Source organism: Perna viridis, chromosome 3 (assembly GCF_037379345.1).
Source record: "Perna viridis isolate PV_CMFRI_1.1 ecotype Kerala chromosome 3, ASM3737934v1, whole genome shotgun sequence".
NCBI lineage: Eukaryota > Metazoa > Mollusca > Bivalvia > Mytilida > Mytilidae > Perna > Perna viridis.
The window spans coordinates 3,957,315-3,974,442 of record NC_142447.1 but is presented as its reverse complement, the minus strand read 5'-3'; the positions used below and the strand labels follow the sequence as shown (position 1 = coordinate 3,974,442).

At 31.2% G+C, this 17,128-nt stretch overlaps 1 protein-coding gene across 18 annotated transcripts in view; it reads left to right on the top strand.

The window, feature by feature from the left end:
* LOC148620708 (myoferlin-like) overlaps positions 1 to 17,128 on the top strand; it is a 72,877-nt gene continuing 55,749 nt past the window's right edge. For 17 of the 18 annotated variants that reach the window (XM_088574432.1, XM_088574427.1, XM_088574426.1 and 14 more), the window contains exons 1-13: positions 1 to 171; positions 949 to 1,004; positions 6,603 to 6,694; positions 7,115 to 7,220; positions 9,561 to 9,654; positions 11,466 to 11,674; positions 12,023 to 12,217; positions 13,671 to 13,721; positions 14,091 to 14,237; positions 14,515 to 14,558; positions 15,128 to 15,210; positions 15,863 to 15,963; positions 16,220 to 16,288. In XM_088574432.1, coding sequence (XP_088430558.1) covers positions 75 to 171; positions 949 to 1,004; positions 6,603 to 6,694; positions 7,115 to 7,220; positions 9,561 to 9,654; positions 11,466 to 11,674; positions 12,023 to 12,217; positions 13,671 to 13,721; positions 14,091 to 14,237; positions 14,515 to 14,558; positions 15,128 to 15,210; positions 15,863 to 15,963; positions 16,220 to 16,288 — 1,344 coding nt within the window. In that variant the 5' untranslated portion in view covers positions 1 to 74. Of the gene's footprint in view, positions 172 to 948; positions 1,005 to 6,602; positions 6,695 to 7,114; positions 7,221 to 9,560; positions 9,655 to 10,297; positions 10,574 to 11,465; positions 11,675 to 12,022; positions 12,218 to 13,670; positions 13,722 to 14,090; positions 14,238 to 14,514; positions 14,559 to 15,127; positions 15,211 to 15,862; positions 15,964 to 16,219; positions 16,289 to 17,128 lie in introns of those variants that run through there. The other variant, XM_088574440.1, reaches the window with a different exon arrangement.

Sequence of the window (17,128 nt, the reverse complement as noted above, 5' to 3'; positions counted from 1 at the left end):
GTGTCATTAGACCGTGACTTGACAGCCGGGTGTGGACGATCAAAGGAATGGAACAGTGAAAATAAACAGCAAAAATGTCTGCACTGCAAGTAGTTGTCGTAAGTGCAACTAATGTTCCAAATGCAGAAAAGTTCGGAGAAAGTGACCCCTACACATCAATTGAATATAAGGGTAAGTTGAATAAGTTAACAAGTCTTGGGAACTTACGTGTGTACATACCTGGAAGTACACTTATGTTGTTTTCCTCCATGCAAAACATAGTTTGATCATTTCGTGGATAAAAAAAATAGTTTCATTTTGTAGGCTGTCTAGAAGCAATTGATTGTTGATCTCAATATTTTGCATCAAATTAGGTTGAACTAAGTTCATTTGTAGAAATGGTTTTAAACCTCCATAACTAAAATTGCTTATATATCATCCTGATAGTTTTTGGGACAATTTTTTTGTGACCAGAAGCATTTCATGTGTTGATGTGATTTCTTAACAAATTTTTAGGTTGTTCCAAGAAATTAATTATAAAATTTGAATTGTACATCTGATTTTGTATCGAATTATTAGGTTAAGTTTTCTCTATGCCAGTATTTTAAATTAAAATCCTAAATACACCCCATATCATAAGTTGAATTTTAGTTTTAGAGGGATATTGAAGGTAAAAATCTTGTAAATTGTAAAAAAAAATGAAAGTGCACTAAAAATTACTTCTCACTACCATAAAAATATTGGGCCTGACTTCTTTCTTTACGCTTACTTTCTTTTGTCTGGTACATCGTAAGTTCACTTTGTGATTGTTATGTTCAATGAAGATAAGAATATGAACGTTACATATACAATGTACCTAGTTTAGATAGAACCTTCATCATCATGTCCATAAGTCAACTAGTTTCAGGCGTCTTACAGTAAGAGGCATATGTAAACAGTGTTTTAATACATTTAAAAAATTATTTTCAGGTCAAAAGAAGAAAACAGAAGTTATTAAGTCAGAATTAAACCCAACTTGGAATGAGGTATGTTTTCTAAAGGAAAATATGGATTCTATAGTGCAGTTACCGACAGAATATTTGTTTCCGAGTACATTTGTACATGTATTCATTGAATTATGCACCTTTACTGATATCATATATCATACTTTTTTTTTGTAACTTAAAATAAAAATCATCCTAAAAAAAGATAAAAAGAATTAAACTAAAGCATTGAAGATAATGATTAGCATGTTATGAAAAGTTTATTATCGATTTTAGGTACTATTTGATAGACAATATCAGACTCTGCTTACAAGTCTCAAAATTACAGTTGGTGAATAATAGTACTGTAATATAAACATATAATACAATGACAAGGAGATTAAGGATGTATACATGTACATGTATGCATGTACTTAAACCCTATTTGGTGTATGGATTAAACATGTACATGTATTGCAGTATAAACTTACTTGTCATTTGATGATTAAGTTTGATTTTTATTGATTTACGTCATATTTCCGTATCCCTATTATAAAAGTACAAGATGTATTGTTAGATATTTTGGGGCCAGCTGCAGCCTGCCCTGTGTTATGAGGGTTTTTCTGCGTTCATTTGGAGACCCCAGTTTTTTTGACACCATACCTATTCTCTTTATATTTTGTTTCATTTTTCACCTATACATGTACAGAGGTTATTGATCAACAGTGCTTGAAAACAAACAACACTTTACCAGTCTATAACGTGATATTTGTTAACGCTATATATAATAGACAATAATTATGTCAGTATTAGATTAAGTAGTTGACAATGTCTAAATTACCCAATCAAGTTAAAACTGTTACTGAAAATAGAGCTTGACAATTTGCAATAATATTTTGATTATCTTGATATTAACTGTCATCTTACATTCACAGGTTACAAAATTGGGAAAAGTCAATAATTACATGCATTTTTTTAATATAAATGAATATTAAGTTTTTTTGTATTATACATGGAGTGTAATTCTTTTGTCTTTATTTTTTGTTTTGATTGTTGCTGTTTAGCATTTGAGTATTGTTTATTGCTATATTTTATCTTGCCAATTAAACTGTTACTACAAAAGTATAATAAATTATTAAAACTTTCATTTAAGGAAATAGATTCTCTATTTTGGTGCTTCTTTACTCAATAGCTTCAAGTAGTTCGCCCAAAATCTGATAAGTATATAAGGAAATAGGTACTTCACTGGGCTTCAAAATTAAAATATGTAAGGTACTTCTAAATGGTATTGCCCATATTCAATCCCAGTTGGTTTGAATTACTGAAATAAGATACCAATACTTATTTGGCTAACTTAAAAAATGACTAAGACTGGCTATAATTTTTAAGAATTAGTTATTAACTTTTGTACACATACATATAGTTTACTGCTATTGTTGTGTGGGAAGAAAAATATCCAGTTAACAGTCAAGTGGGTGTGATTGTAAAATGACTTTGAAATCACCACTGTAGGCTCGAGAAATCTTAAGAACATTTATATTATACTGTAGAAAATTCAAGTTCAAGGATGTTTTAATGCTTCAGTGTACAGTATATTGAACACCTATAAGCATATTTTTTTTACTATACTGAACTTGACTTAACACCTGTATATATAGGCCTGGTATATTTAAAAATTTAGTGATGTTATTCCCACTCAGGCAGAACGTCAATTTCTCCCACACACCAGTCTGATTAGGTATTGCATCTATTCTGGTTATGTATTTGTACATTCATGCATGTATCAGAGATTCAGTTTGAGAGGTTGACAATGTTCCTCTAATAACATTTGGATGATAACATGATTTCAGTAACAAATACTTCCTTAGCAGTTAAGAATATTTGGGAAATTGGTAGTAATAAAAATTGAAAAGATTTTTTATTGCCCTAAAGTGGGTTCACTTTACTTAAAAATAGGAGGAAATTTTTTCAAAATAACATGTCAATATGAAGTTTTAGTGGTTTGGGCTACTGCTAGAAGAATTCCAAGGTGACAAAATACTAGTACATACATGTACCGATTCTATTAAGGTAATGATTTTTTTGTAATATTAAGACTTTTTAAAAAGATTGATATTCATAATTATGAAAAAAACTTATAAATGGGCTTCATAGCTGAAAATCTGTCCCTTATAAGTACTCATAAAAAAATTAGATTGAAAAAGTGATGATATGAAACAATTATAAAATAATACACTCTTTAAACCAAAAATCTCAATGAAGGGCAAAGTTATATACATCAGTATCCTGTATGTAGGGATTTAAACCACAAAAAAGTATTTACATGTACATATACTTGTGCTTGTGATCAAATTTTCATTTTATCATGTGAAAGTGAGAGATGTTCATACATGTACTTGTGTATTGTACCAGTTCTTTTTATAAACCTATTTCATAGGAAGAGGAAATGTTGGTTCATGTACATGTATTGCCCTTAGAAGTCTGTCATTTTCGAAAGGATTTCACCTATTATCACCAGAACTATTAAATGTTTAGCATGGGGGTCTATCAGCCCTGTAGAACACCAGCTCCCCACAAATTTTCTTTATTATCTGGTCTGCTTTCACATTACTAATACATAGAGTGATTGTGTGACCCTAATTGACCTAAATTCCCAATTGAGACTCACTTCATGCAAATAAAGCCACAGACCCTTGTAATCTTTGTAATCTTACATGTATATTTTGAACATTGACACATACATGTATTTTTGAGATACCTACAATGTATATAGATAGTTACATGAATTGTATACATTGTGGGTTATAAAGATTCTAAGTATCTTATGTAAACATAACACCCATGCATATCTAAGTCTAGTTGTACCATCCCTCAACATTATCATAGATAATTTATCAGCTGTATTCACACCAGCGATAAAACCATTCATTGTTGACAAAAAGCTTGGTAATAGCATAGTATTACATGTCCTCCCACACAATTACAGGTATTTTTTAATGTATATTATTTAAATCAAGTGTGTGTATAGTACATGTATGTTTTAATTGTCCAATTAGAAATTTTCGTTCTAAGTTCATTCCTATTCTAGCATGATTAATGTAAATTTTAATTATGAATTTGTTTGCAGTGTCAACTTGAAAGAGAGAAATGTAGATCTCACACTAAACTTGCACATTTTGTTTTGTGTTAACTTTTAAATAACCCACTGTCCAGGTAAAGTAGCATGCACATTTATTTTGATAAACATTTTAGAAAAATGTTATTTGAGAGTTCTGTTGTTTTCATTTTTGCTAAAGTCACAATTGACCTTAATTTTTGTACATTATAAGATGTACAATATAGATCATAGGAGGATATATTATATAGAGAAAAACTGGAAATCACTGGAGTGTCCCCCTTCTAAGTTTTCGGATCTGTCACCGTAGATGTGATTTTCAATAGGTTTGAAAAGGTCGAATCAGCTGTCTCAAGACATCACAAAAAAAGTTGTACAACAAAATTATTCACTGTGTAAATTTCACATATTAAAGTGTCATTGATGATCCAGTAGGATGTTGACTCGACAACATTTTATGAGTAATTAGCGAATAGATATGTAGAAAAATGTATGTATAAATGCCTCAAGTTATACATGGATAATCATTGTCAATTACATATATGATAATGACTAAGTACAGTTTTGATGACAATGTTTACATATTAAGAAATCATCTTGACACTGTGCAGAGTATCTTCTGGGTTTTGTATTTGGACACAAACGTGGGCATAAAGATACTTTGCAGAGGGTAATCAGCTATGTTCTTGATACTGAGGATTTTATACCTGTTTTATTTTGGGGCATACAGGAGTTCCTTTGTATATTTTACTGTGCTCTGCGATATTTGAGAAAAATGCTTAATTTGATGGCAATTAAATGTATTGAACCTAAATTATTTATCAAATACATTGCATGTTAAAATTATGATATTTTGTAGCAGAGTCTTTTTAACTACTTCTTTTGAAGGGGTTCAAACAGTTTTTAACTAGCCCTGGACCCAGGTTGGGAACCTTCAATTTCAGATGCTGGAGCGTAGAAATTTCATTTTCCTAGATCCTGGACCTGTCATACCTTACATTTATTCTTATTTAGAATCTTTCACTTTCTTCTGGTGGACCCTTTAATTTAGGATACAAAACAATCCAGGACCTTTCACTCTTAAAAGTATGTTTGAACCCATAATTTCTAAGAGCAAATTCACTCAATTCAAACTAGAATTTATTTACCTATGAAAATACTTTTGCATTGTTTAAAGATTTACTTAGTGTGTGGGAGGTTGATAGATTAATTGTTCAAAGTTCCTTGGTGTTATGGCTATGTGAATTATTTATGACCTATAACTCATTTTAACTATTGCAGATATGAAATGCAAGGACTACAAATTGAGAGGATCGTAGTGTCCTGCTGATATTGATCTCCTTTAAAAGACTGATTTCATCCATGATCAGATCATCAATATGATTAAAAAGTCATTTATGAATGAAAATATGACATACATAATCATGCTTTAATGTTGAAAACCTAACTTTAAATCTATGAAAATATTTCTGTAAGACTGGACCTGTATGAATTACATCATTAAGTATTTATTTCAATTTTTAATCTTTAAGAAATTGGATTTCAGTGTGAATTTATTCTGATGAACATTTTCTCATATATCTGCCCACATATATAGTAGGAAGTGTGACACACCTATGTTACCTGTCAAAGTTTACCTGAGCTGTGATCCTTTGATCTTTTACTATTGTATGAAATACTTTTACCTATACTCAGTGAACTAATAAAAATATTTTCCATGTCCACCAATGTATCTGGTCATGGCCAGTAAAATTACTTTTAAATGATCAAGTTTAAATTAGCCATATGATTGAGAGATTTCTTATGTTTATAAATCCAATATAAGGTAGTATGTAAGCAGGCCTTGCATATTTGAAATTTCTGCCTACAAATAATGGTTTTGGTCATCTCCTGTACTGAAGCATGAGATGTTGGATTGTCCTGTATTGATATGAAATAAATACATGTTTTTTGTACTAGTAAGGATTTTCTGACTGTGATCATAGGTGGATCTGAGGGGAGCGGTGGAGCCTTGTTCTCGCCTTTGAAAATTTTGGTTGATTATTATATAGTATAAAGCACTAAAGTGTAGAGCCCTGTTCAGGCCAGTTAGTGCCCCTCCCCCTTTTTGGAATTTCTGGATCAGCCTCTGTGATCACAAGGCTTTTATTGCCTGTGAATTTGGTTGTACAGTCTTGCCCTGAGTTAACACATACCGGTAATGCCCATGGAAAAGTGGGAAATCACTGCTTGTGATATATTGTTTTAAGGTATTGTCTTCTTATGATTTTTAGCATGAATTATGACTCCGTCATTATGAAATACCATCTGACCAACAGACATGTCGAACAAAAATTCAGTCGGTCAGACAGAAATTTTGGAAGTTTTTGACTTCCAAAAAAAAAGGTCAGATTTGGGTTTTAGTCAGACAAGTCATATATCTATTTCTTAATGACTGAATTAACTATAGAAACCAATTCTTAAATATAACTTGCATGACTTTCAATAAGACTGTATGATAGTTGGCAATGAAAACCCTTATAAGCACATTTTTTTTTCTTTTTTAGACTTTTGAGTTTGATTTGAAAGGTCAGCCTTTAGGTGCTAGTGATGAACTTATGGTAGAGATTAAAGACTGGGAAAGAGTTGGAAGAAACAGGTGATATGTCCATAATGTAACATTTTGTAATATTTTACTAGCTTAGAATATAATGCTGGCATGGCACATTTTGTACTTCCACAATTTTTGTTATAACAAAACTTTAGTTACAAGTTTCATTTGCAGTGGTCCTGTGTAAAATGACATAGGAAAACACAATCTTGGTCACATAAGACAGGTTGTCTTTATATACAAGTTTATTTTACAGAATATGCATTACATTGGGATATTTTTTAAAATCCTGGTCTTTTAAGGAATGACATTGCTGAATACAGGTAGTCACTTAGACCTGCTATTTCTTCTGGTTTTTTTCTGTATTGTGTGGTCTGGAATATTGTAAAAGGATTTGAAAAAAAAAACTTTTTTCATAGTGATCTTTTTAGCAGACTGTAATTACAAAGTGGGCTCTGGCTTTTTCAGATTGTTGGCAAAATGTCGAGTTCCAATGAGAAATTTGATGAGAGGAGGGGCCCAGTCAGAAAATATGAACTTAACGATGCAGGATGGCAGTGGACGTCCAACACAGGTAATATCAGACTTAAGTCTTGGATTTATAAAACCCTGAGTCCAGCATGAGCAAAAGAAAAGTTTTGTGTTTTAAGGTGATGCAATGTCTATTCAATGTGTATATTTAAGTGCTCAATAAAATGTGCAGCTAGTATTGACAAACTATATGTTTTTTTGTATACATACATATTTGTACCTAGAAAGATGACTACATTCACTCAGCTGGTTGGAAAATAGTTTATTGCCATGAAAATGACAAAAGCAATATTTACAATTTTGCAGCTTTTGAAGACATTTAAAAATAAATTAAATTGAGGTGAATACTGTAATCTGATTGGTTAAAATAATTTTGTTATATCTCAGTTTATAAAAAAAATTTTGACACACCCCTATTCAGTTAAATTCAGAGCTACTTTTCTCATGTTTAAAGAGAAAAATATGTTTTGAAATTAATTTATAAGAATTGGCTATCATAAAAATTTTTGCACTTCGGGCAATAAACAATATTCACATGGAAAATTTATGTTATTTTTCAATAGACAAAATTTTTATTATTGCCAATTCTTACTGACCATATATCCATTGTACAAATATGTACTCCATTGAAATGGGTTTCATTGCAAGTAAATTGTCTATCCAGATTTTGCTTTGAAACTGGTTTAAAATTTAGAAAACCAAATTTATCTGCTGGCTAAAACTACTTTGTGGCCAGTTTCGTCCATCACATATTATTGTATCAAAAGTTTACAAAAGAAATTGCACATGGTAGAACCTCTCGGTGCTGCAATAATTTTGGTTTTGAATTTCCAATATATGATTGATATTTTTGCATTTTATATACAAATTAAATAACTGGTTATTCAGAATGAAATCTCTATACAATATGGTTGCATCTGTTTTACGCTTTCAATTATTCTTCTTTCAGTTTGATTTTTCATGTTATGTCAAATTTTTCCTGTGTGAAATTTGATAAGCCTTGTATTATACTTATAAGGTATAATTTGAACATTTAGTGTAACATATGTTCAGGAGAGAAATAATGACTGGTAAATAATATTTCCATTGATTATAGTAAATTTATCTTCCTGGATTACTTATTAAGTAAATGTCATCAATTTTCAAATTTTATCTGGTATGTACATGTTTATTCAAACATGTAGAATACTTTCATTAGATGTTTAGAATAAATAAAATATGTTTTCTTATTGAAACTGCATGTAGCTAAGAGTCTATTTTACAAGAACAAGTGCAGTAAAGTCAATTTCAAATTTATTGTCAGTTATCTCTCAGTTAATTGGGTATTGATTTAGGCAATACTTACTGGTGTTTGTCACACCAAAGACTTCAAAAATTGGTATTCACTGCTTCCCTGTTGTTTCCATGAGCTAACAGGATGACATGCCTACCTTGGAGCTGTTGTTTCTGTGAGCTTGCGGGATGACATGCCTACCTTGGATGTATTGTTTCCATGAGCTAGTGGGATGACATAACTACCTTAGAGCTGTTGTTTTCATGAGCTAGTAGGATTACATGCCTACCTTGGAGCTGTTGTTTCCATGAGCTAGCAGGATGACATGCCTACCTTGGAGCTGTTGTTTCCATGAGCTAGTGGGATGACATGACTACCTTTGGACCGTTGTTTCCATGAGGTAGCGGGATGACATGCCTTCGTGGGGGCTGTTGTTTCCATGAGCTAGTGAGATGACATGCCTCTCAGTTTTTCCAAAGGTTCAGTTTTTTTCAGGACATTTGGTCCTGTGTTGACATACTATTTTCAGGACCAAACGAAGTTTTACTGTCCATTTTGACCTGAATCAAGAATGACTAGTATCAAAAATTGTCTGGATTTCTGGTCTGGCATTCCAGAATTTTTTACCGGATCTGTCACATTTTTACTGGTGATACCTAAGAGTCTGACAAATCTTCAGAAAGTTTGCTACCAGGGAATTGTTGTTTCCATGAGCTAGCAGGATAACAGTTCATGAAACATCTGCCATAGGATGTGAAACCACTATTAATCAATTAGTCATTATAGTTACCTTTCGTAAATTAAGGAATATTATAGTTATGTGTGAGGTTTCTGTCAGATAAACACTGAGAGAATTATTTACCACCTCTTAAAATGTGAAGGTGTATCATGATATTGAAGAGATTTTCAGGTTTACTACCATCTTTCTTTGCAGCATCTTTCTTGTATTTAAGTCCAATTAGTTATTAGTAAGCATTTGGCAATAACCAGAACATTTACATAGATGTTTTTTAACTGGTAAAAGTATTTCACACATATGAAAACTTTAAATTATGATCTGGACATTCATATGCACAAACATCTAATTTTTGAATTTGTATTCAATTACAGTGTCAGTTGAACATAAAAGTGATGTACAAACCACCAGCCTCAGCACAACCACCTGCAGCTACAACTGGTGGTGTGACAGCCGAAACAGGGGGAGGTAAGTCTCGTGATACAGTTAATAATTTATACCTGTAATGTCCTACTTGTACAAAGTATTGCACATTATTGGGAAATGATGACAATTTCATATCTGCCCAAAGCCATTTTCTCTACGATTGTCACTGTTTGATGCTAAATCCAAGCTTACGTTGGTTTAGTAAAACAAAGTAATTCAAACCTCAGGTTTTGTTTGCACTTCGGTTCTGACCTACCTGGTGGTCACCTGGGATGAAACTCTCCTCAAGTTGCCTGGTTGCCTCCTCTCAAGTGCAGAATGTCGGTGGTTAGATTCATGGTTGAGTTGCACGGAAGATGTACAAATTAGTAGTTGCTTCTCTGCCATGGAGAATGTGTCTGAGTGTGGTGCATGCTGTTGTCTATAAGTTAGCACATAAATAATCTGGTACAAAGCAGAGACTGTACTCATTCTTAAATGCTTGAAATATTTGCTATAGCAAGTAACAACTGTGATTTAATAGATCTTAGTTTTTTATTCATTATGCAATTCGAGTAATTCATATACAGTACAGCTAAATGTTAATTGTATTATAACACTCCAATTTGGCAATTATATCACATAGGATGCATAATTTATCAACAATTAGTTGTACATCCCTTTTATAAGTCAGATGGACCAGTGGTTGATGATTTATGATAATGTCAGAAAGTGCTGATTTGTGAATAATTTTGATGCTTTTTCGAAGAATTGAACATTCACTTTGGTTGGCATTTTCACTTGAGGAATATATATATGTTATAGAAAGACTGGTTGTTTCAAATTGTGCAAAGTTTGATTGTAAAAGTGTGGAGTTGAATTTTTGTGATAATGGATAAGATTTTTAATTTTAATTTTAAAAAGAAGGAAAATAAGGAAACAAAATCGCAAGAGGAATATTATGATTCTGACGATGAACGAGGTAAAAATTTGTCGAGCTATTTAAGTAGCTGTCTGTATAAAGATCAGGCAGAAGGTGATTGATGCGTATCAAAAACCTACCTAACTCAGGTTAATTTCTAATCCAGAATCAGTTACGGACCACATAACCAGTCATATTTTTTTTTTGTGATGTTGCGCTTTTGAGATAAAATTTATATTGACTGTACATGAAATTAATATTTTGCAAGAGTTATCTTCCTTGATTTGCTTTGATTTGGTTGATTTTAGTGGGAGATAAATATATGATTTTTTTTTAAAGTACAGATCTGTACAGAAAAGACTAATGTTACATAAAAATATAGCATCTGAAGACTGATAAAATGTTTGTTTGGTTTTCTACATCATGAATCAACTGTATGTACCATAGGCTATACCTGAATTTTATATGGACTGCTACTTAAATCTTTTCATTATTTGTAAGTTTTTGTGCATGATATATATTTTTCTATCCTCATTAAGCCATACATTTTTATGCTTTTTTTTTTTTAAATATAATGTGATTTATTCAGAATGCATATAAGTCAGAAATAATACGCTGAATATTGGGAAATGAAATCTATATATAAAGTTTTTAAGCTTTGAATGAATAGTCATTGTATTTTTCAATTTCTATAATGCAATGTTCTTTTAGTTACACAGTAGCTAAATAGATGAAATTACGCATATGAAATATATGCCAGTGAAAAAAAAAACAAAAAAATAACTAACTGAAGGGCTATGTATTGATCAACTCTAAATTCTGATCAAAGTAATTTTTTTCTTCCAAATGTTTTTACTCTATTTCTGTGAAAATAGTAAGGAGCTGGCATTAAAGGTTAAGTTATAAATAAAACTTTTACCTCTTTCGACCACATCCAAAACTGCTGTTTTAGGAGATTTGGTAGGAGCTGGTGTTGGTGGCTTGATGGACGAGGGAGGGGAAGAAGAGGAGGAATTAGTTGAAGAGGAAGATACTGGCCCCCCTCAGATTGACCCAAATACAGGACAACCTATTCCAAAACCAAAGAAGAGAAGGAGAAGAAGAGGTGGTATGGCAAAAAGGATGCTGGGAAATCTATCAACAAAGCCTACTGATTTTCAGGTAGGGAACTTAGTATCTTCAGTAGTAGTGATGCTCAGGATGTTCTCAATTCACTGAAGAAATTTGAGGCCTTGAGTTCAAACTGGAAAAGTGGCAGAAAAATCTGCCTTGTATTACTGAAGTGGAACCATTTGTTGTTTTGTGAAGGCACAATTGTGTAAGTTTTTTTTTTTTTGAAGAAATAAGTAAACAATGCAGTTAATAGTACATTTATTTAATTGCAAAAGAAATTTTCTTCTTGAAATATATTTCACTGTATAAGAACAAAAATCTTAATTGATCAAATAAACATTTTTTAAAGGTATGAATTGCATTATTTTGATTTTACATCATCTTTGCTGTTTTCAGATCAGAGTGAAAATTATAGAAGCCCGCCAGTTACAGGGAGATAACATTCAGCCTTGTACCAAAGTAACTGTGGCAGGTCAGACTAAAACAACACGGGTGAAGAAGTCAACAAATACTCCTTACTGGAATGAACCATTCTTCTTCAACTTCCATAAGTCACCTATGGATTTGTTTGAAGATTATATTGAATTCAAGGTAACTTTTAAATTCAGTACACATGAAAAATTGCATCATATGTTTTCTTTTGTTTTAAAACATATGGAAACATATGTTTAGGACCAGTATGGAAAAATAAAGATTGTGTGCTTTTAAAAATACATGAAGATATGTGTTTTCTAAAATCATATGAAAACCATTGTTTTGGTGAATGAAATCCTATGGAAAATGTATAAATACCATTAGATTTTCATTTAATTGTTTTTCATGAATTAATTTGTTTGTCAGAAACATATGTTGTTCATGGTTGTCCTAAACACATGAAAAACATATGTTGTTTTTTGCTGTGTATCACAATTGAATGTTGCCATAGAAATACTGTAAACGTATTAATTTTCGCAGTGTACTAATTTTTGCTATTTTCGGGGTTGTCTGTAAGGGTCATATCATTCAATGCAATCAAGTATGACTATACTAAAGTCTATCATAAAAATGTATACAGTAATTTAGCATGTGGGTTGCAATTTCTAAATTCATGGTACTTTACATAATGATTTGTATCAATGGCCATAGAGTACCTGTCTCATCAAAGAATAGAAATAAATACTGTGCAAACATTCTATTCACAAAAGAACAAAATGTAATTGTCTAACACACACTACAGGTAATCACTGATAAATGTGATCGTTAAATACACACGCTGGGGACTGTCAATAAAAGGTTTATCCGTAAACATGCAATTAAAGTGTCAAAACTTATCCATACAATTAGCTACGGCTTCGGCACTTAAGTGAGTTCTTTTCAGTTTTAAATAAAAAATATACCAGTATACACTGCTAGATTACAATGGCAACTAAATATGTGGACTTTTCAATGAATTAATGTGTATTAACAGCCGTCATTAATTTATTGAAATATTAATAGTTAAATAACTGATCAAAAGAGGAATGGCACACTGCCGAGAGTATTGAAAAACTTCATTTTCTTCAAACTTGAAAACTGCGAAATTAATACCCGTGAACATGTTGACTTTTAAGAAACCGCGAAAATTAGCTGCCTCGAAAATTTATAATTTTACAGTATTTTTTTTGTCAATTTAGATGTCCAAAGTTGAGCAGAACAATTACATTTAAAATGACTATGTACATTTGATTTTGATGTTACAGAATGGTTAAATTTTTGCAGTATGTCACATACTGCACATTATAACTGAAAATATGGTGTTAATTGTACAATTTATAAATGTGAGAATCCTAAACAATCTTTTCTACCTACAATACAATAAAAAGGCTATAATAATTTGATGCTATGTCATGTATGATATGAAAAGAGGTAAAAACTGATTTTGAGTTATGGCTTTCATAGCCAATTAGTTTGTAAAGTAATTGTAACTTATATTGCAATGATGATTGGGGTTTTTTACGATCTTGACTATTCTTACGGATCTCGCATGAGCGCCACTTATATTGCTACAATTCCTTCATATTTATAGGTGTTCAATGCCAAGACTTTTAGATCGGATGCTTTGATTGGTTCATTTAAGGTAAGTAATGTTGTCATGGTTACATGGTGTCATAAAAGTTTTATAAATAACAGTTTAAGGCCAAAATCAAAAATAGCTTTGTTTCTCAAACCCCCACCTACTATTTAAATCCTGTTTTTGTTTTGATAAATGATAATTCAATGCAGCATATTTGAATTTCATACTAAATTTTGTTTTCAAAATGAATAAAATACTTGAGAAACCCATTAATCTTTTTAATGTTGGAAAGTTATAATATATGAAACAAATATTTATAACACTGGCCTTAGCAAAATAGGCTTTGAAACTTTATGCAGATGTAAATCAACATTTTTTTCCAATGGTTTCTGGACATGTAAGGTTGTATAATATACTTCCTTTATATTTCAGATGGAAATAGGCCAGATATACTTAGAACAGAGACATTGTTACTTAAATAAGTGGTTACTATTGAGTGATGAAGAGGCAGAAATGGCAGGAGCCAAGGGCTACCTGAAGATATGTGTCTGTATCATTGGGCCTGGGGATGATGCTCCTGTAAGTTTTATTGGTGACTGTCTGGTATATGAAATAGATAACTTGATCAACCTGTGTTTAAAATATAGGATAGTTTTAAGTTTTAGCTGCCATCTACACATAATAACTTGCAAAGTTGGTGAGATTTTAATAAAAATGAAAATCTGTTAATTGTATAATTAGACTTGGTATTTCCCAAATATAGTATAAAAGGAACATTTTGCCTGTCTATTTCATTTCAAAACACTATGGTCTGTCTTTTCCTGCATAATTTTTAATTCGTTTTCTTATTTTCCAGAGTTTCAAAGTATCACAGTCTGCTGATGAAGAGGACATTGAAAGGTTTGTTCTGAAATGCTTTGTATAATGATGACAAAACTAATTATTAACCACACTTGTCCATATAATGTTTTTGGGCGACCAACCAGTGAATATATTGCATATATGAAATATTCATACATTATATTTTTTATATATAGTTTACTCTGGATTGTTTATGTGGAAGAAAAGAGAAAACATGTTTAAGGATGTCTATACCAAATGAAAAAGTTGGCAAAACTTCATACACATCAATTGTTTGATGCAAACTCATGGATATGTTACCACGTTTGAAATCTGTTAAATAAAGGCACTTTATAGAAAAAATTCATGGACATTTGAACTTTAAGGGTATCATAGAGGAGCAGAAATATTTTTTGTGGATAAACATAACTTATTTTATGGCTAAAAATAATCAACAAAATTAAAATCCCAATGAAAAATCAGTCTTAATAAGAATATTTTTTCAATGTTAAAACCATGGAAACTTTTCAGATGATTAATCTGTTTTTGCAAAAAAAACTCATAATTTTTACCCCACAATAACTTGTTTCTGGAGTATTTACATTACATCTTTATATATACCTTTATAGTAACCTATTGAGACCTGCAGGTGTACAGCTACAACCAGCCACATTCACCATTAATGTTTATAAAGGGGAAGATATACCTAGAAGTAAGTTCATTAAATAATTTTGTGTGTGTGTGTATTGTATTACAGTGAAACCTGGTACAACCAAACCATAAAGTAAACTGTCTAAACCAAGCTTTTGATAAACTTGAAACCTGTCTAAAACAGACATCTATCATCTTTGACAGTTATTTTACCTTTGTATAATGAACATTTTTCTAAATTATACAAAATTGAAATTGAACAGTTAATTGAAAATTGGTTTGGTTTACACAGGTTTCAATAGAACATTGCAAAAATATTAGTCTACATGTACAACATGAAATACAAAAAAAAAATAAAAATGTTAGATTTTCCCCTGAAATTATTTACATGTATGTTACTGAACAAAAAAGGAAAGAAGAATATTGGAAGCCCTTAAATATTTATATTTCTATATTCAAAAGCAGCATTTTAAAGAACCTTGTCATTTTCTTAAACAAATCTTGTTTATACATATATGTTAATATTTTAACTTTTAAGAGTTCATTGGAAGCAAAATAATTTACACTGAATGTAACAACTAAAGCAACAAGCAGCTGTATTGATGGTCCATTATTTTAGGACTTTATTGGATGAGCAATCAAGAAGACTATCAGTAACCATGGAAATGAATTGTTTCTTTTACTCTTATGATGTGTTTCTTTCTTATTTCCAGTGGATTCAGCCTTTTTACAAGGAGTGAAGAAATTATTTGGTTCAGATGACCAGAAAGAACTTGTTGATCCGTACTTCTTATTTTCATTTGCTGGAAAACAGGTTTGTTCAATTGTTTTATCCATTTTATTTTAAGTCAACCCATGATATTTGTTTCACAATGCTTTTTTTTTATTTTTAATTTTATTTTCCTTTTTTGTACCATTGTTATGTGTTTTGCAGTTATTTGATTACTAGTTCAAAAACTCTTTAGAAATCTGGAATGAGAACTGTGAAAACTTTGTTATGTACTTTTATACATTGTATTTATGAACAAAATAAAGAATGTAATGTTAATTGATAATTTTTTCTGTTTTAGACACAGACTAAGATAATGTACAATGATGAAAGTCCTGAATGGAACCAGTCACTTAGTCTAGGACTTCAGGTAAGTTGAAACTAGTATTATAAGGGAAAATGGGTGGGAAATCTTGCTAATGGTTGTCTCGTTCTGGGTCATACAATTGGATAAAAAATGTTAGACTTCATTTAGTGTTGCTAGAATTACAGTTGACTTGTTCTGGGTCATACAATTGGATAAAAAATGTTAGACTTCATTTAGTGTTGCTTGAATTATGGTACAAAATATGCTTTAGGTTTTAGCAAATTAGGGAATAGTGAAACTTTCCAAAAGTTAAATGTTCTGATTTAATGCCATTCAAACCAACTTTCAGTATTTGCAGAAATAAGAAAGTTTGCAATACTTTCAGAATTTACAGTAAATCTACACAGTCTAAGACTTGTCACTCTCCTGATTGTTAAGTACTTCTCTGTCCAAGAATCATGCAAAATGTGCATTAAATTTGGCATATGAAGAAGAAAAGAGGTTTTATTGCATTATCCAAGTATTTATACCTCATTATTTCCAGAAATAGTCCTAACAGTGTTTGTAAATTTTGCCTTTTTAAGATATTAAAGATATTAGGTCAAATTTAGTTGAAATGAACTATAGAAAATGGCAGGAAGATTTTCCTACACTTTTTCGCTATAGAAGCAGTTAAAAAATATCAACATCGCAGATGTTACGAAACAAATTTAAAAAGCATTTTGATTAATTCACTAGATGCATTGAAAATATTTGAGGCCAAAAAAATAGATTTGCCACCCGTTGCCTGATTCTTACACAGAATGGTACTTAAATGTGAAAATAAACTGATACTTAGCGTGAAAAAGAAATCAGACAGATATTGGCACTTGGCATTAAATAAAGTATCATGGAAAAGTTGGT